General features: G+C 34.5%; 1 protein-coding gene across 1 annotated transcript; it reads right to left on the bottom strand.

Moving 5' to 3' along the window:
• Window positions 1-624: 624 nt before the first annotated feature.
• Window positions 625-24,203, bottom strand: LOC132560411 (T-box transcription factor TBX20-like). The gene is made up of 7 exons (XM_060225078.1): window positions 23,990-24,203; window positions 21,307-21,541; window positions 7,790-8,063; window positions 6,786-6,953; window positions 6,380-6,456; window positions 4,630-4,781; window positions 625-1,007 (listed from the first exon to the last, which is right to left on the bottom strand). The coding sequence occupies exons 1-7, from the start codon at window positions 24,201-24,203 to the stop codon at window positions 625-627; spliced, it is 1,503 nt and encodes a 500-aa protein (XP_060081061.1).
• Between the last annotated feature and the right edge of the window lie 490 nt (window positions 24,204-24,693).

Below are 24,693 nucleotides of genomic sequence, written 5' to 3'. Positions count from 1 at the left end.
GTAAACAAAGTGACCCATTTTAGTTAAAGACTGTTGTCTACTGTGTCGTTTGAATGCCAATTCTTTACATTCTTACAAATACTGAAATGGGCACTTTTATGTTGTTGATGTATAAGGCTGAGAGCCAGACTATTATTTTATAACCAGATTCATATTTGATTTCCGAAGAAACTGATTGTTTAGATAAACAGGACAACTCAAGAAATATCTCCGAATAATTAATATATAATGAACTTATTATCACAGCCACTTTTTTTATCATGTAGGTCCTAAATATGGCACATAATATACTTCTGTTGTCAAACATAAGTCTATCAACATCGAAACCGATACTGAATATATCACGGACAAACAATTGTCTGTACAAATGCTGACGTAGTTCATTAAATACTTCATTACTTAAAATCCCAACTGCTTGGTAAAAATGACGTATATCATTATGTACGTCCTTACCGACAACCAGTTACTTCAAAGGAAGAATTCCTTATTCGTTTTGAACGGGCAAGATCAACTTCAGTTGAATGGCGACTAGAGGCTAACACATGTTAATCAAACATCTTTTTGATTCAGAATACATTCAGTTTGTATCGATGTACTTTGGTAAATAAATATTGAATACTACTGCTAGGGTCTACAACTGTCCACCACCGAGGAATCTGAACTCTTTTGTGCCATTTTGTCAGGTGATAAATATGGATGATATCTGTACATAGATGCTGGATAAGGAAGTCCGGGGGTTTCTGAAGATGATGAATATGATACACTGCCTGGCATGGATTCTCTCATCCGAAGATTATTGGCACTAACAAACGGATGAAAAGCTACTGTTGGAAATACAAAACTGGAGTTATGGAGTCCAAATAACCCACCATAGAGGGCGTACAGTGACCGACTGTCATTAGGCATGTAGGAGGAAGCACCGGCAGAAGAACCCATCACTGACGAAGGGATAGGCCGCCATATTGGAAAATGTGGATGAGGTAGCATGTTTTGCTTTTCTGTCTCTTCTGAAATTAGAAAAGATGAGCAAAACTTCAGTTAAACATTTTAGAGAATAAATCGTTTGTATGGCATTAACATTGTTCATGTTACAATGATATTGCATCAATATTTGAAAAAAGAGTTTTAAGTAGCAATACTAAAGTTACATATATACATGTATATGAAAGTAAGCATTATTTATTCTTTTCCAGAGAATACTTCAAACGCGAGAATAGTCACACTAACAACGTTGATGTGTTATATTTTTTACAAATTAATGGGCGATTCGTCGATGAGAATGTGCGTGATGAAGAAAAATCAGGCCATATTGTAAAAAATGTTCTTTTGATTTTGAAACAGGTGCATTCGGTATCCTTAAAACATAGTCAGGTTAAAGTGTGCGGTTTTGGTTCTTGCTGATTAGCCACATCTGACCCAAAGGGACCACACAAAAACATCAGGCGAAACGAAGCAGACAACCCTCTTCATTTGAAGTCACAAGGCAAATTAAACACGCGAAACTATTAGTAAAATATTATTTGAACACGAAGGGCATTTCTCAGCGAGGCATTGAAGCGATCCGTATAAAGGTCTGACACCTTTACGGAAGCCTCGCGCGGAAACCTAAATTAACAGTAGGTTTTATGTTTATATTTTAGACCACCTGCAAGTCAGGATCTTGTTTGTAAATGTATACCTACAACAACTCGTTATGAACTCCGTGATGAATCGCCGTGGCTGTAAATGATCAGGTCGCAATCAAGAAATAAAAGTTAAAAAACAGATAGAGTCCTTTTACGATAATGACATGAATGAATCCAACTCCAGGAGATAGGGTCAAGAGGTTAAAGCATTTTGGCGATGTCGAAATAGAAGAATGCAACGGTAGGTCATCTCTTTTAATTGATATTGTTATTTTTTGTTCATTTGGAAGGCTACCATCACCGTGTGGTGATACTGGATAGAGTTTTAGTCTAATTGTAAAATGCACTAGTAAAGTGCAACTACAGGGATGTGTTGTGCTGGCTGACACTGATAACAGTGTATAGAATATGTGGTTAACCACAAACTCTCATATGCGGTATAGCCATTGCAAGAAATAGTCTATCTTCAAATTTCCAGCTAGGACACAAATATTTGATGATCACATTTAGAAATTAATTAATAAAGATGGGAAAATGCTAAGAAGGCGTATTAGCAAAACTTAAATATATACTTTACGACATTTAATTCTAAAAACGACTATAGAGAGAAAAAAACTTTTGAAACCGTGTGACTATCCATAGTTATAGTGAAACATAAAATGATAAATGCAATATAAGATAAACAAATACAATACAGGTAATAAAGGGAAACCTTAACTTAACACCCTTTTCATCTTTCAGGGCCGTTTAATGTTGCCGTTAAGCTACAGAGTTTGGAAAAAAGTAAAAAAAAAACTGCAAAAATCTAAATTGAACATTTTTCATATAATTTAAAATCGACTATGAATTCAATGGCAAGTTGCATGATATTTCCTAGAAAATGTTACAACATATTTCAAATAAAAAAAATTTTTTTTTTTATTTTCACCAAATTGAAGAATGCAGCTTTCCCTGCTAAGTTACTGTTATAACATAATTTATGTTTTCAAAAATATTACCCAGGTGATGTATGCCATGTGTCTGTGTCTTAGTTTTTAGAAATAAACTTATTCTGACATGATACTCACAAGTTTGAATAGTATGATATATTCTTAATCTTTAATATTTTGTTCCTTTATTTTTATTTCTTATGCAAAAAATATGTCATCACTGTAAATACAGCATTTGAAAAATTGTTAGTTATCATATTCACATCATAACTACTGTTTGTCTCTGATATAAATAAGTTTATTTTCAATATGATTTAGGAGAAACTAAATCGTATCAAATAATATATCTTGTATAGAATAATGAAAATTCAGTTGTACATTCAATCACTTACATTGCCATAAATATCATCTTGAATTGATGAAGTATTCAACTGATAATGTGAGGCCCCTAGAGAACTGTTTAGGATTAAAACAATTATCATTTTGAAGTAAATTTAAAAAAGAATATATGATACGCTGGATTTCATGTAGTATACTATGGTGAGGTCTATCATATCAATTTTAAAAGAATACTGGCGTACTTGAATTGAATAAAGAAAAAAATTAAGTAGTGATATGGCAATAGCTATAGTAAAGATACCAGAGACTCTGGTAGTGTAACGACTGATTTGTCTGTTGTTAGTATATTGTGACTGGGTAGGGAACCCTGATTCGGGCCTTCCTTCAGTACAGTGGTACAACTATCACAGGGAAGTTTATACAAAGAAACACAGCCTCCCCCCCCCCCCCCCCCCCCCCCAAAAAAAAAAAAAAAAAAAAAAAAAAATTAAAAAAAAAAAAAAAAAAAAAAAAAAAAAAAAAAATAAAATAAACAATCAACACGCAAATATAGGGAGATGGTCATTAAATGACCCCAGCTATTGATTGGATATTACACAATATAAAATATTGCCGATCAAAGCCTGATCACACATTAAGTTCTGATTTACATCAAAACATTTTCTAAATTTGACAGTTACGTCCTAATATGAAAAATAACTTTATTGGACTGAGCATTGTATATAAAATATTGAAATAAATATCATTCTTATGCATATACACAATTAAACTTGAGGTTTGCTGTTTCTATTTATTTAAAAAAAATAATAAATAAATAAATGAAAAATAAATTAATAAGAATGATCAATGAACCATTTAAAACATTTATTCAACAGATACTAAAAACTGAATACGTCACGATAAAAACTAAATTCCCAACGTTCATGTTTAGTATATGCACAAAGGATCCTTTCTAAACATGAAATAATGTAATACTATAGAATTACATTAGCAAAAAGGGAGTTGGAAGCCATTTAGATAATACAAGTATGATACTGAGCAGAGTTGAAATAAGCTTACTATCATTTACATTTCGAATCAAATTTAAAGAAATTCCCATTCACTTGAAAATTGTACAAAAGACATACAGGTGAGTAGCAACTGTTATTACCGATTTAGAATTAGATACAGTGAAGCCAAATAATGAAGTAAAATGCAGCTCTCTCGTCCTTCCGAAACTTGTCAGTGATATTAAGGGACTTAACTTTGAAGCCTAGAAGGCGACTGAGGAAAACTCAAAGTGATCGAAAGGAAAAGTCAAAATTTAGATAAGGATATACTGACAGACAGCAAATCTTTATGCTGTGTTGCACTTTTTGGAAGAAATATAGAGAATGACGATATAAAGCAACAATGTTTGTACTACTTAAGGACAAAGCTATTGGTGTCATAAGGCGTCTTAGTTATGTTAATGTAAGCAGAATAGTACAGGTGATGTGAGACGGGGAACTGTTTGATTGGTGATGTGACGAGGAACTACTTTATTGGTGATGTGTGGCGAGGAACTATTTGATTGGTGATGTATGACGAGGAACTGTTTGATGGGTGATGTATGACGAGGAACTGTTTGATGGGTGATGTGTGACGAAGAACTATCTGAACAGTAATGAGTGCTAAGTTACTAGTAATGTCTAATCAATGACAAGTGGCGATGAAATGCGGAATCAGTGATATGTGAGAAAATCTAAAGTATGTACCTTTGGCGAGAAACTCCCGGTGCTGTTTGAGTGACTCCTCTAGTTCAGCGTCTGTGTACGACCGGAGAGGTGACCGGGCGTAGGTATGCTGCTGGATCAACGTCTCCATACTTTCTCTGTATTTAAGAAAGACGTGGTCAGAGGCAGATGGACTTTATGAAAAAAATAAAATCAAGGCAAATGATGAGTGGTCAGGAGCCGAGGGGTCATACACATACTGGGTTAGGTACACAAGGGATTAGGCACAGAGCGTAACAATACCGACGTCAAGTATGGAGTTTGTCACGGCACATATCTCGTAGGGGTTCCATGTTGCAGCAACCGCGAAATATTTTGTTTAAAATTTGTTAAAAACCATGCAATTTGTCACATGTAACCCAATAAGAAATAAATAAACGACATAATATAGAAGAAATAAAATCATGAAGTAATGACGTCAAAAACTATGTAAATAAACATCAAATGATGATGCAAAAAAAGATTGTGTTTACAAACATAAAATGATGACGTAAACAAGAGTGTGTACAAACATGAAATGATGACGTAATATACACATGTATATGTAACAACATGAGGTAAGAACGTAACATTAAACGCATTATCTGGATTGAATTACCATGCACGGTTGAAGGAAAAGAAATCGATATCCCCCTAAATTCTACTCAGGAGACGGTATGAGAAACACTACACTTATTACAGTGCTTATATATGGTAAGCGATATTTTCCAATGTGAAGCGACAATCTTGTAAAACAGTTAGTGTGCTGATTTACAGACGACTGCGACGCCACCATGAGATAGATTTGTTCGGCCGACGCGTTGACAGTACCAACCCATCATCAAAGCTGAAATAAGCTTTAGCGGTTGAATGCACACCCGTATAACATGGCTGCGAATTCGACCCCATTTATAGACTTTCCTGACCACCTCTCCACTTACAATCCAACACTCATGAAAAATTCATACACATTGTTACTCCCTTCAGCGGTTCGATATTATTTTTGATTTGCATATTAATCGATCAAAAATGAAAGGCTTTTTACAAAAACAAGGAAATAATTTTACCCTTCAAACCTGTGTTTACCAGAAAATGTGATGTCATTTCGAGCACGTGAATATTAACATGAATGAGATAGACGTCATACCAATATTTCATACCTAGTCATGTTTCACTAGTGTAAACTGTACTTAATTCGTTTGATTGTGGCGTATACCACATAAAAGCTTAATTCTTTTCAAATTGTTATTTTCCCCCTCTTATCAACCCTATAAAGTTGAATGAAAAGATAAGATAATGTGTTACTGTACAGCTTATAACAAACAAGTAGGCTTTACCAGACATCTAAAAAACGAGGAGATAACAATTACATATATGATACTAGCACAATTTTCAAAACGATAAAAACTGCAAAAGTTTTGTTAAAAATGCATCCTAGTTTTCCTCGTCACAGAAATCAGATGATCGATTCAACTTAAATGTGTACATTCATGCTGTAAATTTATTTTCGATGGTTCGAATTTTCGCTGTTTTCTTTTTTTTTCTAAAAGGATGCAAATAGAAGCCCCCAAAAATTACATTTTTTCAAGTATTGTATCTCTTTGATAAAACCATTGTAAAAAATGAAGTGGTATAATTTTTGCCACAGAAGAAGCAAACATATAACGATATGACTGGGTGTGATGAAGTCCCCCTAAGGTTCCCCAGGTCTCAATGATTGTGTGATGATTCGTAACTCTACTACAAATTATACCTTTCAAACTCTGTCAGTCTTGTCGAATCCCGGAATCCTTTTGCAAACGGGTTGCTATCAATCTTCAGTTTGGTAATCTGTAGAACGCAAAATTTCCATTGCAAATTGGTGAAATACATAAGAACAGCAAACATAAATGTCAAATAAACGTTATTGAGTAGGAAATTTCCGAGTGTTTACAAGCATTTTGGCCGAAATTCAGCAGTGATTTAACGAATGTCTGTATGCTGCAACGACATGTGGGGAAGTTTGAGAGCGTTATATATTGGAAGGCGGTGGTGTTGAATGTGGCGTAAGATAGCGTTTTACGAGCCGCTCGAAAGCATTTGTGCGAGTAAAGAGTACAAGGAAAGCTATGTTACCCGTGTTTGACACAAACATGAGGACCCTTGCTGGATCGACTCACCAGTTGATTCTGATAGGCAGTAACTCCGATAAACACACTCTCGGGGAAGACGAAGGTCTTGAATTCCTCCGCATCCAGACTAGTAATGGATGTCTGATTTGATATCGACTCCTTCTTTCTTACAATGTGAATTCTCGGCTGGTATTTATGCATTGAGTTCAATATAATCTGGAACAAGATAAAGCAGATACATTACAGTGTTTCTCAATTACTTTGAACACTCATCCCCTTCACGAGCGCCGAATATATTTAGCATTTAATCGTAAGGATTTAGGCGCATAAGACAGTCGTATTTACAGTGTTGTGTACGACTGATCGGTAAACTACATCAGTTCATCTACGCCGAGACAAACGTTCTGAAAGTGAATTTACTGTGAGGAGAAATGGTGCTGTATGTACCTCTTCATGTAGACATTTCGTTTATTTCGAAGACAACGTTGTTTTGCATTTTTTCCCAGGTAATTCGTATTTAAAGACAAACTTGATGTTAACCTTGGCGGTAAAAAGGATTATATAACAATAAATAATTTCACAATTTATATAAAAAAATATCTTACAGAAGTACACAACACTCCTATTAAAATCTGATTGATCTTATGCATACCAGCACGATCTTTACTAGTAGACATTACATATACATTACCTACGGTAAACATTTTTTCAGTTCTAATGTTATACTGTAAATGCTGTTTTCGATGGCCCAGATTTTCGCGGTTTTATCAAAAGTTGAAGCAAAAAGATTTTTTTATTGAAAGAATGGAACGTACGATAAATTATCAGTTTTCATGGTATTCTTGTTAAGCGCTTTTATTATTTCCTCGAAAATAGCGAAAATAATGAACCCCTTGATAATCACAAAAAATACTGTAAAGTGTTTAACATTCTTGCGTCCACCTTCACGATTAGGAGTCCACTAATGTATTGCTTAAAGTTGCTTAAAGGAAGTACTGAGTATTATCATTGGCAAATTAGGACATTACAACACTGCCAGCTTAAATACTTACATGTCCATTTTTATCCAACATGTTGTTTGTGAGTTTCAGTTTTTCAAATGAGACGGTCTGTTTTTGTAGTTGCTCTCCTGTGAAGGGAGAGTCTGGATGCATGTAAAGTCTGGTCGGGAGGGGCGGGTCAGCCTTTCCGGCTACTAGCCAAGATGACCGGTGGTAGGCGTATCTGTAACGCTTGTTGTCAACCGGAACTATATCCATTAGCACCATATACCTGACCTCGGGGTCAACTCCCGTGAACGATACCCGCAGAGTAGGGAACATACGCCTGGAACAAAAAAAGAAAATTATTGAAAAGAGTGAACCAATACACAGATAAAAAATTATCAATCAAATTCGGCACTATAGACTTCGAAATAAAGGAAGTAAGGTATTGGAGACTGAGAAAACAGCTTTACAGACTTCTGGATAAAGAAAGTAAGATGTTGGAGACTGAGAAATTAGCACATCAGACTTCTGGATAGGGAAAGTCAAGCATTGGAGGTTAAAAAAAAAACAGCAGTCTATAAAGTTCGTGATAACGAATGTAAAATACTGGATGTATTGAGATAGAGAATACATTTCGAGATATATACGGGTAAGAGAGATTGAGGAATTACACGTGTTAACTGGATATTGTAGCGGGGAAATGAGAAATGTCATTTCGATCTCTTAGATAATTTTCATCTTTAATTGAATTTATCTTTAGTCTTCAGGAGAGTCAAATATGGTGTGTACTACTGGAGTTATATGGAGTTATTTTATTTTACGAAGAGTTAAAATTGAAATAATATACATGCAAATGATTTCAATTTATAGCAAACGTACCTAAATTCCAAAACATAAAACTGTACATGTTGGAAAAGAGGAAAATGAGAAAAGGCTTACACTGTTAACCTTGAGACTTATAGGTACTGTACTTTATTGAATGTTCAATATAGTTTACGCTTTGAAAGCATTAGAACGAAACATCTGGCGAACTCCTGGGAGAACACCGGAAATTTGGTGATATTCTATAAAGGATCATTTTCAGGTTCTCTCCATGGTGTCCATAGACTCGACATTGTATCTGTGACCTCACATAAAAGTACACATGAGATCACAAAACGTTAGCTGTCAATTTGACCTTTCTTCAATTAAAAAGACTTTTGGCTTTAATTAAGAAACATAAACAGGTGAAGATATGTTGTAAATACTTCGTGTTAAAATCAATGCAACTGAAAAATAATTCAAAATAATGAATTTGTGTTTAATATTGTCACAGGTTTCTTGCTCAGCACATACTAGGAAAAATCTAGGGAAAAAATCATCAAGGAGATATCTCCTCCGATTGATGTATGCCTTGTTTTGGGGTGGAAACACGTCATTACCGACCTGAGTGATCACTCTGTCCAAACAGTGATCAGGCTGTCTCCAGGCGCTCATGGCGAACGCCTAATGTATTGCAAAGGATTGCAGCAGAATAATTTTCAAATTTGACTGAACCTTGTATAAGTTTGAATGAACCGAGCTTAATATGTATACACATAGCCGACAAGTGAATAAAATTGCTATTAGTGTTTTTTTTTTTCTTTTTAAATTTTTTTTCTCGTTAAGTCGTGTTGATGGTAACAATTGCGCCGATTTTGCCATGAGTATACATGTCGATTTGCTTTTGGCAATGAATCAAGGATTCATCTACATGTTCCATTTTCGACTGATATGCATAGGCACTTTGATCAGCTATGTTTTAACTAATTGACGAAAACACAGTAGGTGTTCCGTCGATAATACAAAACATGTTGGTTGTCGGTCGCCTTTGAGTGACACGGATTTGGACCAGTTATCGCAACTTAGAATTATTGTCGTTACTTTTGGACATGATCGAAGCCATCATTTCACTTACATGATTTTATCTTTTTTTCTTTCTTACATTGATAAATATTCATACTTACTTCAATTAAGCATAAAAATGTGACTAAAATCATAATGTACAGAATAGTGAGGTTCAAATTCCGAGATTTTCAAAAAAAAAAAAAAAAAAAATAAAAAAGACTTTGATGTTTGATTTCGTGAATAAAAAACAAAGCTACTTTTGAGGAATTTAACAACATGAAGACACATCAATTCTTTGATTAAAAGGACCAACGGAATCGACGGAAATAAACTCCCGTGAAAATGAGTCATTTTACTATAGCTCGTTTTTTTTAGATTTTCACCGAGACAAATTGACGAAAATTATTCAAACATTTCAATCTTAAATCAAGAAAGCCTTTTGCAACAACAAACAAATAATAAGAATAACAGTAAACAAGCAGGTAAATAAAGTACAAGACAGATAAACGTTTCCATGGTAACATTCTCAGAATACTTGGGGTGATAGATTCTTTATCTGCTTGTGTATTGGTGTGAGTGGAGGGTGCAATGTTGTCATGATTACTTGGTAATTAAGGGGAGATTGCCTCTTATCTGTCCTCCAGATGTTCGCCTCCACACTCGAGTTCACCTGTCAGTGTGGGAGTGTCACTGTACAGACTAACCACGTGTCAGTGTAAAAGGGGGGCACTTAGAGGCAGGAGTGTCACACAGACACTTTAACCAGTTATAGAGGGGGAATAATGTCACTGTACTAAATTTACCTCGTGTCGGCCATGGCGGACTGATAGTTTGGAGTATGGCTATCAGAACAAAGTCGATAGCAGGTACTGGTGCGTTAGGTTTCTGGTTATGACACCTGTTGTAACGTACTTATGCTTTAGATAGCTGAATGAAAGCAGAGCCCTATGCCAGAAAGCCCAGGCGGTGTTGTGGTATATGTTGTAAGTATTCAGATAATATTTACAATATATGTCAAACGTTTCTACCGCCTTTGATATCAAAAACAAGGCCGAAACAAGAGAAAGCGAAATGTCAAATTTATCTGTAACAGTAATAAACTGTAGAAACAGTATCCTCACCTTGAATATTTGCTGATACATTTGTTTCTTAAGTATTGTGACTGTAAATGTCGATTTTCATCATTTGTATATTTGTATGCATTAAAAAAACAAATTATTGTTCATCTTCCAATGTCAATCTTGTAATGTCCCTGATTGTTTTATACTTTATCTTGTTGTACGGTCCTCACTCTAAAGCCTTTTTCTGAGAGAGAGAGAGAGAGAGAGAGAGAGAGAGAGAGAGAGAGAGAGAGAGAGAGAGAGAGAGAGAGAGAGAGAGAGAGAGAGAGAGAGAGACAGACAGACAGACAGACAGACAGACAGACAGACAGACAGACAGAGGATAATGACCAGGTTTGGGGTATCTTATTTTAGAATACATTTAGTGAGCTTGAAAAACACTCTTGTGATATGTTGTCCCATCGTTCTGGTTCAAATTCAAAAACAATGTTTAAAGATAACAACATAATCATATAGAATTAGAAAAAATAATCATTTCGAAGTAAAACCACCTCAATAAATGTAGTGTAATTATCCTAGATAGAAGGTTTTGTTTGAATGTTTTTTTCTGAAAAAAATAAAATAGAAGACAAATATTACATTAAACTGTTTGGTTGAATCATATAGTTAACTTTGGGAAAGTTCTACTTCAAATGCAATATTTCATTCAAAGAAACGAAATCTTTATATTGATGGGAAAAATAATAAAAAAAACCGACATGTATATTTATGAAATGAAGCTTTCCGTATTTGCTGATGTTTAAAAAAAGCAATTGTTTCTTTTGGTGAATTCGAATTTGTTGTATACCATGTATGTGTTCCTATTTTGACTATTAAAGGAACTGATGTATTCGCACGTTTTACACGAATTATATTTTCTCATATAAATCAGTCGTAGAGCCTAAACACTTTGTCAATTTGAAAGGAAACATATCCTTTTTTTTAACTTTTGTGAAACCCTACAGAGATTCCACATTAGCGGTCACTGGCGACCTCAAATGACCCATGGGCAGTCAGTTCAGAAACATATACATCTTAAAAATGTGATTTTTCAAAACATTTTAGACAAATATTATTGACAACCGGTCAAATGTCTAGTGATGAGCACGCCCCCTTGTAATCGTTGTCGGCATCTGTGGTAGTTCGGGAGGTAACCCACACCGGCAATATCCTGGAAGGCGTGACCCGCAGCTACTGGGGGATCTACCTCTAACCCCAAGTACATTTGTTTTAATCTATATGGTGGTGATTTATTGCGAACTGGTGAAGATTTCCACGTGGTACGATGGGAGAAGTAGTGTTCTGAGCTGTAAAACACATAAACAAGCGAATGTCAAACGAACCGACCGGACAGTCAGGTACTCGCGCTCCCGTGCCCCCTCACATTCGGTACACTATCATTAAGCGTGATTGATATTCGGTACCCCTCTCGTGTCAGCCTAGAGATACAGCAATGCCCATCTTCACACTTGAGATACAAGGGTTTGGTGTTACCGATAATGTCTCTCTATTGTTTTCATTGTTGATAGTGTGTAGGTCCCTTAGGCAGTGTTATGTTACATCACAAATGAAAGGCAGTTTACAACAGACACACTTCCGACGGCCATTTTGATTTTCATTGCCTTTCTATTATTGTGAAGTAATTGCTACATTGATGCGGATAATTAAATAGGGAAGGTACCGACCGGGGCACTAGGGACACCTGACGAGGACTGGACAGGCGACTGGTCAACTGGCCGGACAACTGACGACACTAGGGACAAATAAAGGCACCAGTGACCATACACATGTCTGATGGTCAAGAAAGACATCTATCAATACTGACTTCCCATTAACGATAACATTTCTTTAACAAGGATGGACCTGGACATAATTGATTTGAGTGGGTGTTTGACCAACTGTCAATATAGCCGTTTATTGAGTTAAATGGTCAGTTACTGTAGTAATCTCTTGTAATAGTGTTTTATTTGAGTTTGGTGTCAGTTTCAAGGGATCCAGACATCAAGGGTTGATGTTGTCCTAAACACAATGGGAGAATATTGATTAATAAACACTGAATTCTAAATTTTATCCGGGAAGTTATCATGTGTGACACTAGAATTATACATCTAATTAAAGTCAAATTAATATCGACGATAATGTCATAAAAAGTAGAAAATATGTAAATGTATATTATGGAACTTTCCACACTCTCTCTTGGAATTTGTAAATCGTATATTTCACGCCTCAAGAAATTTGAATGAAAAGACTGAAAAAGAACTGGAAAGTATAGGAAAGAATTCATAAAAATAAATAAATGAATAAACAAAATAAGATATGATAATAATAATATTTGGTAAATTTCCACATTATTTTCTGGTACAAAGTATACAGTTGACGTACTCGCTTTCAGAGCTTAAGTGTAAAATGGAAAATATCCTTAAAACAAACCGTCCTTTATTAATTACGTAATGATATTTCATGTATGCGTGCCTTGTGAGTGTTGATTAAGATGTGTTAATAATTTATACAGAGCTTATAAGCGGTAAACAAATCGTTGAGCCAGTACTTTAAAAAAAAATTTCGATTGTCAAAAAAAAAATAAAAAAAAAAAAAAATAAATGAATAAAATAAAATAAATAAAAACAGACTGAAAAAATTATGCATCAAAAGATGTGAAAGAATTGTAAATCGAAAAGAAATAATGAAATTGTCATTCATGTTGAAACAAATACCAAGAAATTTCGAAACGAATGTACTACAAGAAAGGTTGATAGAGAATAGGCAACACGCATATGACAATATCACAACACTTTAAATCAAACCTACGACTGTTTTATGACAATAACAGTATATCAACAACATCTCTCTGTGAAAGAAAATATAAAACTGCAGATGTAACTTTAAAAACAAACACAAAACATCCAGTCAAACACTTCTGGGACTGAGAAAGCTACTGCTCTATTGGAAATCATATGAACTCTTCGCAAGAAGATGCTATAGTGCAAAACTGGAGGAGTTTTAATGACATAGCAAATTCATTTTATAGCGTCATCCATTTGACTTTAAGTATATCTTTTCTATATTCACACAAAATTTTTATCGAGATATTATCATACTCGAAGTATTTTCACAAAACATTACTTGCATGTTTTGCCTAATAAAATATTAATTTGATTTTTGGCAGTTGTTTAAAATCGTTCTGTTTGAAACCATTTGAGAGCAATTACGAACTTTTCGAGTTTACTGTGTACAGCAGAGATGCGTTGTTGTATGTCACATGTCTATAAGTCTTACAAATTAGGAATTGATGTTTTCACATAAATAGTTATGGTTCATATTTCGTTATAATTTTCTAGCGATCCCGGCCAAATGATTGCGGGTTTAATGGTCGTTTGATCACCATCACAGATAAGACCACATTGTCGAGTTTCCGTGCCTTATTTACATAATATTGACAGAATAATCCATCGGGGTAAACATCGCGTCTAAATTTCGTATTTTGTTGTGAGAACTTAACAAGGAATCACACGCGGCAGTGTAAAAAAGATAGTTGACGGTGATAAGGTCAAGGGTTTGACTTCTGTGATTGCACCCAATGGAATCGGCGTAGGAATTGGTCTCATTGCCCCGGCGTGCACGCGTCACTTTGGCAACACGTCCGAACGTGGTCATACAAATATGTTTCTTAACCAACTGGCTCCCAAGGGGTTCTCACAAATTATCGGAATATCATTGAGGAGAAGTGGCGCAGACCGTTTGTGCTTGTCAGAGTTAATACAAGCTAAAGCGTCGCAATCATATGGGCATTCTGGTCGTTATTGATCGTTGTCATGACAACAGCGTCATCAGTAGCAAGTCACACCCTTATTTCAGTTTGATGTAATCGCGTTTTTTATATATATTATTCCAAATGGTGGTAATAGAATTATGTTCCTACGAAATATTATTCGCCTCTTTCTTCGACAGAAATATCACTCCCGTCAATGTCCGGTTATATTCTGCATTTTCACAATATCCTGATCAATCTAACGACAAACTGAGAACAGTTCAATAATAATTGTTCATATTCGCCTAGTTTTTTATTCGACTAATTGATATTAAATAACGAATGGTATCACATGAAATCAAACGTTCGATGAAAATCCACGCCTTGCTTGTGTTTATTGCCGGGAATACTGTTGTATGAGACATAATAGCCGCAAATTTAATCGTAAATGCTGCTTATTTTTCATTTTTTAGCAAAATATTATTTACGTGAAAATATCTTCAAGTGATGCAATAGTTCGGATAGATTTACCACATAAATATATATCTTCATAACATTTGAAATATTAATTCTTTATCGTTTCATTTGTTACAGACATAAACTAGAAATGCCACTAATATGTCTGATTATTCCTCGACTATTTTAATTTTACTCGAGGATATACACTGTAAGTACGAAGCTACAGTGATTTGAAAGTTCTCTACTGATCTTCATGTTTTGATAATGTTGTTTGTGTTTCCTAAAACTTTGAAATTAACTAAATGTTTGTTTTAAACATATTTTGTTATTATTGAACAAAATCATTAGACACGAGTTATATCAATCCATTCAGTCCTCGCCTAATTGAATACATACAGGAATATTTTATACTGGAACCATGTGAAAACAGCAAAATATGTAAATAACGAATGAAGACTGAATATCACAAATATAGATGATAGGAAAAGAAAATAGGAAAGAGGGTGCCAGACATAAAGAGGTGAGATAGGGACAGAGAAACGATATATTTAAAAATAATTGAATATATTAAAAAGTTGTAGAACAACGTGTAACGTTGATTAAAAAAAAGAGAGAGAAAAACAAGAAAAAGAAAGAAAACACCAAACAAAACATTGTTATTCGGGATGTAAGCTGTTTTTCAACTCTCCGTTCTTAAAATGTCTTTGTTTGCCTTTTCCCTTTCTGTTTTGAAATCTTGTTTTTAAGTTTCAGCTTTACTTTCTATTTGTGGGATTCTCTGTTATATTTATTGTCTTAGCTTGTGTTTCAGTTAAAGAGATTCCTTTAAGAATTTTTCTTTCGTGTTTCTATCAGTCTATTTTCTGCTTTAAATCCTAGACAAGCAATATATCTCTGGTGTTCAGTTTCTATTTTGAAATGTTTTTACTTTTTATGCGCGGCGTCTAATCTTAAGTTTCATGTCAAAATCTTTCCTTAGATCTTATGTGCTTTTTTTCACAATTTTGTAAAACATGAAACTAAAAATTATATGTAGGTCATTTCATAATTAATTATTTTGAAAACGTAACACGATTATTGCTAATTGCAAGGTATACAGATGGAACTAAATCGTTAAGAAAATTAACGAATGCAAGTTTTGGGCAAACAAGTACTTCCGAAGTCTTCGTTAATATTGAAATCGATCAGCGCAGGTTGCTATGATGAATGGGGTCTCGTAAAATAATCTATAAATATCTATTTTCACGCTATATACTCAACGTCACGCGCGAGCGAAACACGCGCTGCGCGGTGATAGCTTATCGAAATCCCTAGTTCACGAATTTATAACTTTGAATTTCGGGGAAAATATTTCAACTTATATCTTCAACCATAACTGACAAAATTCTTTTATCTTTGATAAATGACATGGCACTTTATGATACAAAATTATATTCCGAGAAAAAAAGTAGGGTTCATCATGTCAAGAGTTGAGTAAAGACGACAGTAAAAGTCGAACAGGAGATGCTGAAAATTCCGGAATTTATTGCCAAAGATAGCAAATACACCAACACTGAATAAAAAATAAATATCATCAATGTATGATTAAATTATAGAAACCAAATTCGATTAAATTCAACGTATTTATCAACTGATATATAAATTAGAAACAAATTGGTCACCAGACAAATTATCAACGATAGCGAAGACATTTGGATAGATGATTCTAAAATTAGCGGAACTGTTTTAGACAGAAATGGAGACTGACCATTACAGAGCACGAGGTAGTATATCAGATGTCGGAGTGTTATTGTAACCCTGGCATCTATCTCGAATTGTATCAACGTTTAACGACAAATTAATTTATAACGTTAGGTAAAATATATGACGGTCACACTTCCTGTGGACATAAAATGGCCCGAAGAAAACCCATCCGCCGTCTATACCTTGTCAATATAGTTCTACAGACGTCCGGCGTTGGGCAGGGACTCCGTCACCGCGAACTGAAATAGCTGTTTGACTTCCTTTGCGAACAGTGAAGGTGTCAGCCATATTCATTGTCGGAGCCTACCCCAAGGCATCAATTTGTGATTGAAAAATTCTAGTGAAAGAAATTAGTTTATATTTGAATGATTGAATGTCCTTAACTCTTTAATCCTGTCTCTAGCATTTATCACCTTTTAAATGGGTGAGGTGGCTAACAGCCTGTTATTTGGGCGTGCGGACTTGCTGGATCTTCAGGCATGCTTCGACAACCTCATCGCTCTACGGCTTTGTATTGTATAATTACAATTTTCATTACATTTAATTGTCAGTGAAAGGATTTGACTTTAAGCAATGATAGTCTCTCGACTTCAATTCGACAAAATTAAGAATTACCCGTTTATTTGTAATTGTCATGTAGTTCTATCGATTAGCATCACTTCGCCTTGAGTGCGGTCCTGTCCTCCTGCTGTGCCCCTTGTACGCGTGCGCCAAGTCGTCACCAGTCTCGTGTTTGTCTTGTTGTTTGTTTTCACAGTTTAATCGCCGTTGACGACTTTAAGATGTTACACAAAGGAGCAATGAAGCGTCGGCGATGAAGGAAGGGATCCCTTCTTCAAACCGAGCACCTATTATTGGGATAGCTTGGTAAATGAAGTGTCATTACACATAAAGAATCGCTGACAAGCATAAACATCGGGTATCGACGATCTCATTCTTCATGTCACTAACACTTTTCATTTCCAAGGACGGCCTAATATAATCACTATATTCAGCACGTAGTCAAATTGCTTTCAAATAATAGGGTACAAAAAGAGAAATTTACATCTGACAAAACCCGCGAAAAGTTTTACTCTTACAATTGGAAAAATGGCGGATAGCTGTAGGTAAATAGATGTAGTGTCTATTTGGTTAATGAGTGCAACGCCATCGTTGGTTTGGGATCGATATCGTAAGTCTGTGAAAATCGATCTGTCCACAACACCCAATATTACAACGTCTGAAAAATTAATATGAGTGTCTCACAAAAGCGCTTTATTCGGACGCATGTACTCTCTGTCTGTTCGTCCGTCTCCGCGTGTCTCTCTCCCTCTCTCTTCCTCTTTCTCCCCCTCCCCCCCTCTCCCTCTCATACCCTGGACAATGTTAACATTTAATGTTTGGAAAAGAATGGAAGAGTTATTAGCAAGCATTCATCAACACACAAATTCACATTGTCCAATCTTTGTTGAAAGATAAAAACTATTAGTCCACAGTCGCTGGAATGGTTTATGCCAAATTATTGTTTAACAATTCAATTTTAATTACAGATATGGAATCTGTGCAATATATTTTTTTGTGTATTTCTTTAGCGTTTTTGCACGAATGATTAAAAATATTTATCTATATGATAGATATATATATATATCATTTGAAAATGCAAGACTAGTTTTGTTATTATGTGACCTTTGTTGGACCCATGTGTAACTGTGCGTGCTATTACATATCTACATCAACACGTGACTATATGTACATATGATTATCATTACATACACGCCAAATGCCCTTTACACTTTGTGTTCGACTGCACATCTAACGAAACTGCGGGAAAGACAACGCATATCATGTCTAAAATGAATTCCGTTATCCGGATTGAAAACTGTTGACCCCTTCATTTGCATACTTAATGAACTACGGCTATTCTTGTGCACGAACACTATACAGGCCAAGATGGCGTGAAGTCGTAAAAAATCCCGATTGTTGACAATCGCTGGTTTGTTGAAAGAAAATCCGCAGAGCACGAGAGAGTATTTTCCTTTGATAATGGAAGTGTGAAACATCTAAATAATTTCCTATTATACGTGAATTAATTTTCCGTCTCGCAAATTTTCACAACCGTGCAAACCTATAATTAGAATAGCCCTACCTGTAGGAAGGGTAATAATTACACCGTCGTTATAAAAACTAACTCCTGCACACCAAAACTACCACATATTTATTGGTGTACCGAAGTGAACTGCAGGCAAAATTGACTTCGATAATGATTGATATGCTTTTTGATTTAGTGGTTGTGTGAAGTTATATGACCGTATCATTCATGCAAGCACACTCCATACCCCCAGATCTAAAGTACAAACATAATATACGTTTCCCTTTCCTATTATTTATTTATTTATTTATTTATTTATTTATTTATTTATCTATTTAATTATTTATTTATTTATTTTTGAAAGCTATACAATTTTTCTACAAAATTCTATCTTGCGTACACAATTAACCGAACTCTGAAATTCACTTCCTTCACAAAGTAAGGTTTCAGTTTTTCTGAGTAAAAATGGTGCAACTCCAATATTATGACCAACCAGAATTATAACATATGAATTTGTTCTTCTGTTATCATTTCTACATAAATGAAAAAATTCTGCGCTCGATCAGTTACATATACCTGACATTTTTGTGATATCACGAGGAGTAGCTTTTTTTAGATGTTATTTCCCTGTGAATAATTTACTTTGAGAAATCAGCTGGTTGATTTAGTACATTCTAGTGGAAATTTTCATTATCTATTTATTGCAAATATAATTAATAATTTTCTTTCTGTAGATGCAATGTAACTGGTTAATTTATATTTTATTGTGGACAATAGCATTTCATTCCAGCGGATAATTTTAATGTCAATTGTCTTTTCTGTCGAGAATTTAATCACTTTTTACTGTAGTGGTACTCTCCTTACAATATTTTTGAATTAATAACATTTTTCTAATGCCAAATCTATTTTGAATTATAAATACTTATGTATTTTTATAGTTTAGTTTGATGTAGTTTTTTTTTTAATCTAATATTAACTTTGAGGATAATTTCATTATTTTCTTTACTGTGGATATCTGTGCAAATTACTTTTAAAAAATGACTCAAAATTTCGAAATTGATTGCAACGAACTGGTATCATGAATATGACAGTTCCAAGACATGTTATGAAATTGAATATTTTCCATAAAATAGGGGTTGCAAATTTAGCGTGTTAAAGGCGGAGAATGCCTGTCAAGATAGGCGACTCCACGACACAACCTAGAACCGCATCCCTGTCAAAACTCCATCCTATTAACATATTGCGATATATACACTGACAATTGTATATACGAATGTCTACAATACGGAAGCTGCTTAGCATCACCAAATTCATTGATTTTCTTTGAATGTTATTTCAAAATTAGTTTTTTTCTGCGTTTGTAAATGATAAGCTGTAATACTTTACACATTATCGCGGCGCCTGAAACGTCGGTGGGTATTAATCGATAGTTTAAGTGATGGCGTAGGGTGGAATGTTTAGTAGAATTCTGAAACATTCCGTCACAAACTCACTTCATTAGGTCGTGTATATAACAAAGAAAACGGAGACCGGACAGATTAGATTAATTACCGGCAGTGAGATACATATTACGGGAAACCATACCACCGAGTCAGTACTTTTTTTTTTTTAGGAAAATCGTAAACTTGACCTCCACACATTTTATAGCTTAATTACATATCTCTAATGGATAAATTCTATAAAGTAAACTTTAACCTTGGCAATGAGACTAAATTGATATGTAGAACATATCCGCTGGTTATTTGATTTTCGTTATAAAACCTTTCCTATGTTTATTTTTTTTTAGTATGGTGTGTTTTCCTGTTGTAAATATATTATACACCTAGTGTATCTTCTCACGATATTGGCAAGATATGAAGGGTGGGGTGGGCGGGCCAGGCAATGGGGGTTGGGGAGGTGGATGAGTGATATTTGAATCTGCTGAACAAAATGGTATATTAAATGATAATAAATGGAAATCATTTGAGATATAGAAAAGCCCAAAGTAGTACTAACTACACATTCCGTGTATCTTTTAATCGTCGAAGAAAGTGTTTACAACTTATGTAATTGCTTTTTGCTGTCTTAATGGGCCATTTCAAAATTTAATATAAATCAATAACGCGTGTACTACAAACAAATAATGTAATATATGTTGTTGAGGGTATTTAATAAAGAATGTTCCATATAAGGTAAAAGCAGATTTTAATTGTTTGTAATGCACCAATTCATAAATCAAATATCTCTCGATTTTTCGATATCTGGTCGTATTAGATCTATCTCACTATAAAATATCTAGCCGTATACAGTCTGTCTTATCGTCCAATATCCAGTTTTACAAACACTCCGATCTGGTCTGATAAAGTCTGTTCAACTTTCCAATGTCTACTCTTATAAACCCTCCAGTATGTTGTATTATGAAGTCTGTCTCAACGTTCAATAGTTTTGCAGCCCTTACAATATCTATTCTTTTTAAATCTGTCCTGCCTTCCGATATCTAGTTTCATTAACCCTCCAGTATTTGGTCTTACCAAGTCTGTCTTATAGTCCAATATCAAGTCTCATGAACAATCTAGTATCTTCTCGTCGTCAGCTATAAGTCTTATAAAATCTGTCTTACCGTCCGGTCTTTGTGATGATCATCTCTGTACCCAGCTCGTGAAATTTGTCCCACAAATCTTTGGTTTCTAGACAGCACTGAATTCCCGCCATTTCCTTGCTGCACGCGGGGGAAGTACTGGTGCTGACCTCGTCAATATCCGTGCTCGGTTCAGATTTTATTTTATCTTCGATGGGTGGAGTGAGGGGATATTTCGGCACTGGCGATGCAGAAGTAGCTGTCTCCACTAATTTTTCTGTTTGAAAAAAAAATTGTACATAATAAATTTCAAATATACATATTATATAATAAATTTCTACCATACATATTACATAATAAATTTCCACTATAATGTTATATAATAAATTTCCATATTTTCTTACAAATTGCTCATCATGTTCGAAGCATAAATTTAAGTCAATTAACTTTTTATAGCTTTGAAGTTAATACTTCATTGAAGAACTGAAAATGAAAGTAAAGGGGAAAAAAGAGGTATAATCCCTTAAAGCCATTCTTTCACAACGAAATTATGATTTAAAAATATATACACACATGTTGAGATATGTAGAGAAGTGATAGGTAACACACATGTTCAATTTCTATAACTCGGGGTAACACATATCCATAATTTGGTATAAACTTACTCAATTTTAAACTCAGACGTTCAATAACACAAATGGTAATGTATGATCAAAACTAATCAATCTAAATGAAAACCATTATCACAACTGCATTTTTCTCTACGTTTTCTTCTAAAAAGATTTATTGTGAAGATTATAATGTCCAAATTCGTATTATGAAATTAGAAGACAATATTGACGACTTCTTATATCCACACGCATTAAAACCAGCCGTAACACCTAGATCTCAGAAACAGTGTATCTTATATGATGAGCAATTTAGTACATATTTAATTTACACAATCATAGATACAAAATTATATGTGTGAATTGATAATTCACCACACTTTCTGCCGATATAAATGAATATTGATTAATTTCGAGAAAACGAAGATGAGGCATGGAGAAGATGGTTTTGGAACTGGAAAGTAGATAATCCTTACAATTCAAATTTGATAAATAAAATTGGAAATTTATTAGAAACAGGAAAGATAAAGGTAATAATTTGGAAACAGTTTCTTTATTTATATTGAATCCTATCCCAGCTCTTGATGTTTACTTAATTGAAATACTTACACGGTGAAGATAGACAGAATGTATACATGTGTGTATTTTATTTTGAAAAGTGAGTTGAAGAAAAAAATCCTTCCGAACTAACGTGTTGATGAGCATTTCATCATTTAAGTGCTTTTAAGATAAATACAAAAGCATGTCTGGCTATTTCTGGCCGTCATCATGTGAGAATTGGACAAAACACAGGCTGGTATCATTAGCCCTGTGCTAACCCCCCGTAGTACACAGCTTTCACGCTAAATTGAGCAAAGAGACAACGCGAGGGAAACACTACCTCATAGGGGTTGTGTGTCGAAGAATATCTTACTTAAACACGGTGTTTAAATAGCCGTATTGCGGCGATAGTTTTGTGATGTTTTCGCTGATACATTTGTACAATTTACACAGACAGGTGAGTATGTCATAGATAAGAAATAAACAAAGAATTTCAAATAATAAACACGTTTAACACCTGCTAATCTTCATTTTATTGAAATTCTGATTGTAATACATTTGATATATTTAGCATATATATTACAAGATAAAAGGAAATATTTTGATAATTCCTTGAACGCAGAAATATTTGATTTTGAAAAGAATTATTAAGAAGTTAAGACTTCTGAATTTGGTTGCAAGAAATTTATGACCGTCCATGAATGGTATATAATAATACAAGTTTAATTGTACTTTCATAAGTAAACAATTTTTTTTCATCTATCAATCCTAAAAACTAAATTTGGTCTTCAAAGTATATTATGATCGAGAGGAATATTAACAGTTGTGAAGTTTCGATTAGGAACATATGCAGTGATAGAACATTTCTTTGTGTATGTAAAGGCAGACATGATCAACAATAAAACATTAACTGATTTCTTTTATTTAAGATTAAAATGTTCAAGCAAGGGGAATGACAAACAAATTTATAATAGATAACGAATTGTCAACACAGAGAAAAAGACAAATAAAATTACATGATATTCGTGAAGTAAAAGTCGCCAAAATTATTTAGATATAAAATTCAAAGATTGCTTTCAAGAAAATTATATATTTTGATATTATTCCGTTTTGTTTGTTAAACAGATATCTATATTCTGTATTTATGGATTATAAATAGCTATTCAATACACAATTTACAGACTCTTTTCTTAAATACATGAACATATTTTATTTATATACTTTTACGCTGTTTAACTACAAGAAATTCATTAATGAGTATTAAAGTCAGTATCTGTGGCAAAATGTATTCACGTTTACAGATTATGAGATGCAGCGTTAAAAAGGAGTTTAAAAAATATTCTCAGTTTTATACAATAATATATGTATTTACAGAATGATTTAAAAGCAGAGAGGGTTAAAGCAGGACAAATCGGTAAAAAAAACCAATTCTAAACATATACTGTGCATTGTACATTGACAGTAGACCAGAATAGGTCATCCTGATTGTTTGGGATGTGAGTTACCAGCATCTGTATCTATATTATATCATGACAAATAAAGGAATCCGTGAATTCCCGTCCCCCGGGGCGGCTTACCTAGGGGTGCAATCTGAGTTTCCCCACAGTCCTCAGTTCTGTCATGAGGAGAATCGTCTTTAGGGGTATTGTCAGCATCCGCCTCTCGTCCCATCAGTGCTGCTATGGAAAAGGCCGTGGCTTTGGACGACAGCAAAGCTTTGGAAGGGGACACTGCCCTTCTGTCCCCGGGATAGCCATCCACACACGAATTGTCATCAGAGAAATTATCCATCCTGTTAGAAAAAAGGTTTTCTTCAACGTATTTTGTCAATATATAGTATATCAAACACTATTTAAACAGAAACACTTCCAAACTTGCAGTCTTAGGGCTCATCTCTTCCTGGTTTAAACACCTACTGTAATCGTCCCACAGTTGGAAATAGGTAAACATTTACAGATTTTAATATATATATCTACATAACTATCATCACTGGAATGTTGGAGAGACAACAGGTTTATTTTGACTGCTGTCAAACTCGGACCGTCTTACGTTGACAATATCACTGCTCTTCTATCACATATTGGCATCTTAAGTTACGCTAATTTCTGCACTTCTTGTGTGAAGGGATCCCATTGGTGCGCGTGCCAGCGGTTTACACCAACCACAGCGCGGTTGGGGTGGGCCCGCGGGCGAAACAGTTCGACTCGATGGCAATTAATTGGTTGACGATACCATCGCCGGTACACACATACACACGAGCGGGTCTGGTTTATAACCTAAA

The sequence above is a fragment of the Ylistrum balloti genome, unplaced genomic scaffold, assembly GCF_031769215.1.
Source record: "Ylistrum balloti isolate Yb309-2 unplaced genomic scaffold, AGI_CSIRO_Ybal_v1 Utg371058, whole genome shotgun sequence".
NCBI classification, from domain to species: domain Eukaryota; kingdom Metazoa; phylum Mollusca; class Bivalvia; order Pectinida; family Pectinidae; genus Ylistrum; species Ylistrum balloti.
Note: the sequence above shows the minus strand (reverse complement) of the source record. Positions and strands in the feature narration are given on the sequence as shown.

Bases quoted from the DNA above. Each gene is read 5' to 3' on its own strand.
- LOC132560411 (XM_060225078.1), bottom strand. From the start codon at position 24,203: ATGGATAATTTCTCTGATGACAATTCGTGTGTGGATGGCTATCCCGGG. The intron at 6,954-7,789 runs GTAAGTATTTAA...ATCTTGTTCCAG, and splicing joins TGTTGGATAAAAATGGACAT to ATTATATTGAACTCAATGCA. The intron at 6,457-6,785 runs GTGAGTCGATCC...TGCGTTCTACAG, and splicing joins CTGCCTATCAGAATCAACTG to ATTACCAAACTGAAGATTGA.